The sequence below is a fragment of the Geospiza fortis genome, unplaced genomic scaffold, assembly GCF_000277835.1.
Source record: "Geospiza fortis unplaced genomic scaffold, GeoFor_1.0 scaffold1695, whole genome shotgun sequence".
Lineage (NCBI taxonomy): Eukaryota > Metazoa > Chordata > Aves > Passeriformes > Thraupidae > Geospiza > Geospiza fortis.
This window is the reverse complement of record NW_005054743.1, coordinates 28,851-30,288: the sequence shown is the minus strand read 5'-3', so window position 1 is coordinate 30,288 and position 1,438 is coordinate 28,851. Positions and strand designations below refer to the sequence as shown.

General features: G+C 57.7%; 1 protein-coding gene across 1 annotated transcript in view; it reads right to left on the bottom strand.

The window, feature by feature from the left end:
- Window positions 1–775, bottom strand: part of PCGF1 (polycomb group ring finger 1) — a 2,405-nt gene extending 1,630 nt beyond the window's left edge. Inside the window, exons 1-3 of the mRNA XM_031065361.1 lie at window positions 671–775; window positions 435–587; window positions 129–200 (exon numbers count right to left, since the gene is read on the bottom strand). Coding sequence (XP_030921221.1) covers window positions 129–200; window positions 435–587; window positions 671–758 — 313 coding nt within the window. The 5' untranslated portion in view covers window positions 759–775. The remainder of the gene's footprint in view (window positions 1–128; window positions 201–434; window positions 588–670) is intronic.
- Between the last annotated feature and the right edge of the window lie 663 nt (window positions 776–1,438).

The window sequence follows — 1,438 nt, the reverse complement described above, 5'->3', positions numbered from 1 at the left end:
GCCCCCAGTGGGTCCCCCCCCCACGGTGTCTGGGGACACAGGTGGCACCGTCAGCCCCCTGTGTCCCTGACAGCCCCCAGCACCGCGGCTGGCTGCCCCCTGTACCCCCCTGTGCCCCCCAGTCCCACCGTCACCGCTGGGCTGCGTCACCCGGTCGAGGCCTCGGGACTGGTAGAACTCCCGGATCCGCTTCTCCTCACCTGCAGGGGACAAGTGGCTCAGGGACACACCTGGGCCCAGCTGGCCCTGAGAGCAGTCCCTGGCTGTCCTCCCTCCCTCCCACCACGTCCCCATCTCCCTGTCCATACCCCATTCCTGTCCCCATGTCCCCCATACTGTGCTGCAGGCCATGTCCCCTGAGCCCCCCTGTGTCCCTCATACTGTGCTGCAGGCCATGTCCCCTGAGCCCCCCCGTGTCCCCTGTGTCCCCTTACTGTGCTGCAGGCCGGGCACCAGCTTGTAGACGATGTCCTGCATGACCCTGTCCAGTTTGAGGTTGAGCAGTGGCTGCGTCTCGTGGATCTTGGTGTTGCACATGGGGCAGTACTTGCTGGTCTGCAGGTACTTCACGATGCAGCTCTTGCAGACTGGGGACAAGGACAGGTGTGGGAGGGCTGGGACTGCCCCCCCAGAGGCCCCCCAAGCCCCCCAGGCGGGTGGGGACACTCACAGGTGTGCAGGCACTCGGTGATGGTGGTGGCGTCGATGAAGTACCCGGCACACAGGAAACACACGATGTGCTCGTTCAGCTCCTTCATCTTCACCTTCACCTCCTCCTGGGGGGGACACACAGCACTGTCACCTGGAGCATGCCATGGCCACCCCCACCTGTCACCTGGAGACCCCCGAGACCCCTCTCATCCTTCAGCTGGAACCCTTTAGCCCAAGGAGCTTCTCCTGCCGTTCCCTTAATATGCTAAAAAACAGGATTTTGGGGAGTTGCAACTCTTGTTTTACTTTAATATGCCAGAAAACACATTCTGAAGGGCTGGACACCCTCATCTTGCTAAAATATGTCAGAAAATGGGATTTTGTACGGATTGCTCCTTGTTTTCCATTATTACACTAGAAAATGGGATTTTGAGAGGCTGGCCTCACTATCTTAATTTAAAATGCCAGAAAATGGGATTCTGGGAGGGGCATGCCTGCTGCTTGCTCTTATTATGCCAGAAAACAGGATCTGGGGGGGGCTGTACCTCCTGTCTTCCATTATGATGGCAAAACACGGGATTTTGGGGTGCTGCACCCCTTGTATTGCCTTAACATGCCAGAAAACAGGACTGACCACTCTGTATTCCATTATTACACTAGAAAACGGGATTTGAAGGAGGATGGATACCCTGTTTTGCCTTATTATATCAGAAAATGAGATTTTGGGGGTCCGGGGACACCCCCAGCCCGGCGCTGGCCCCGATCCTTGACCACGCCCCCTTTTTCC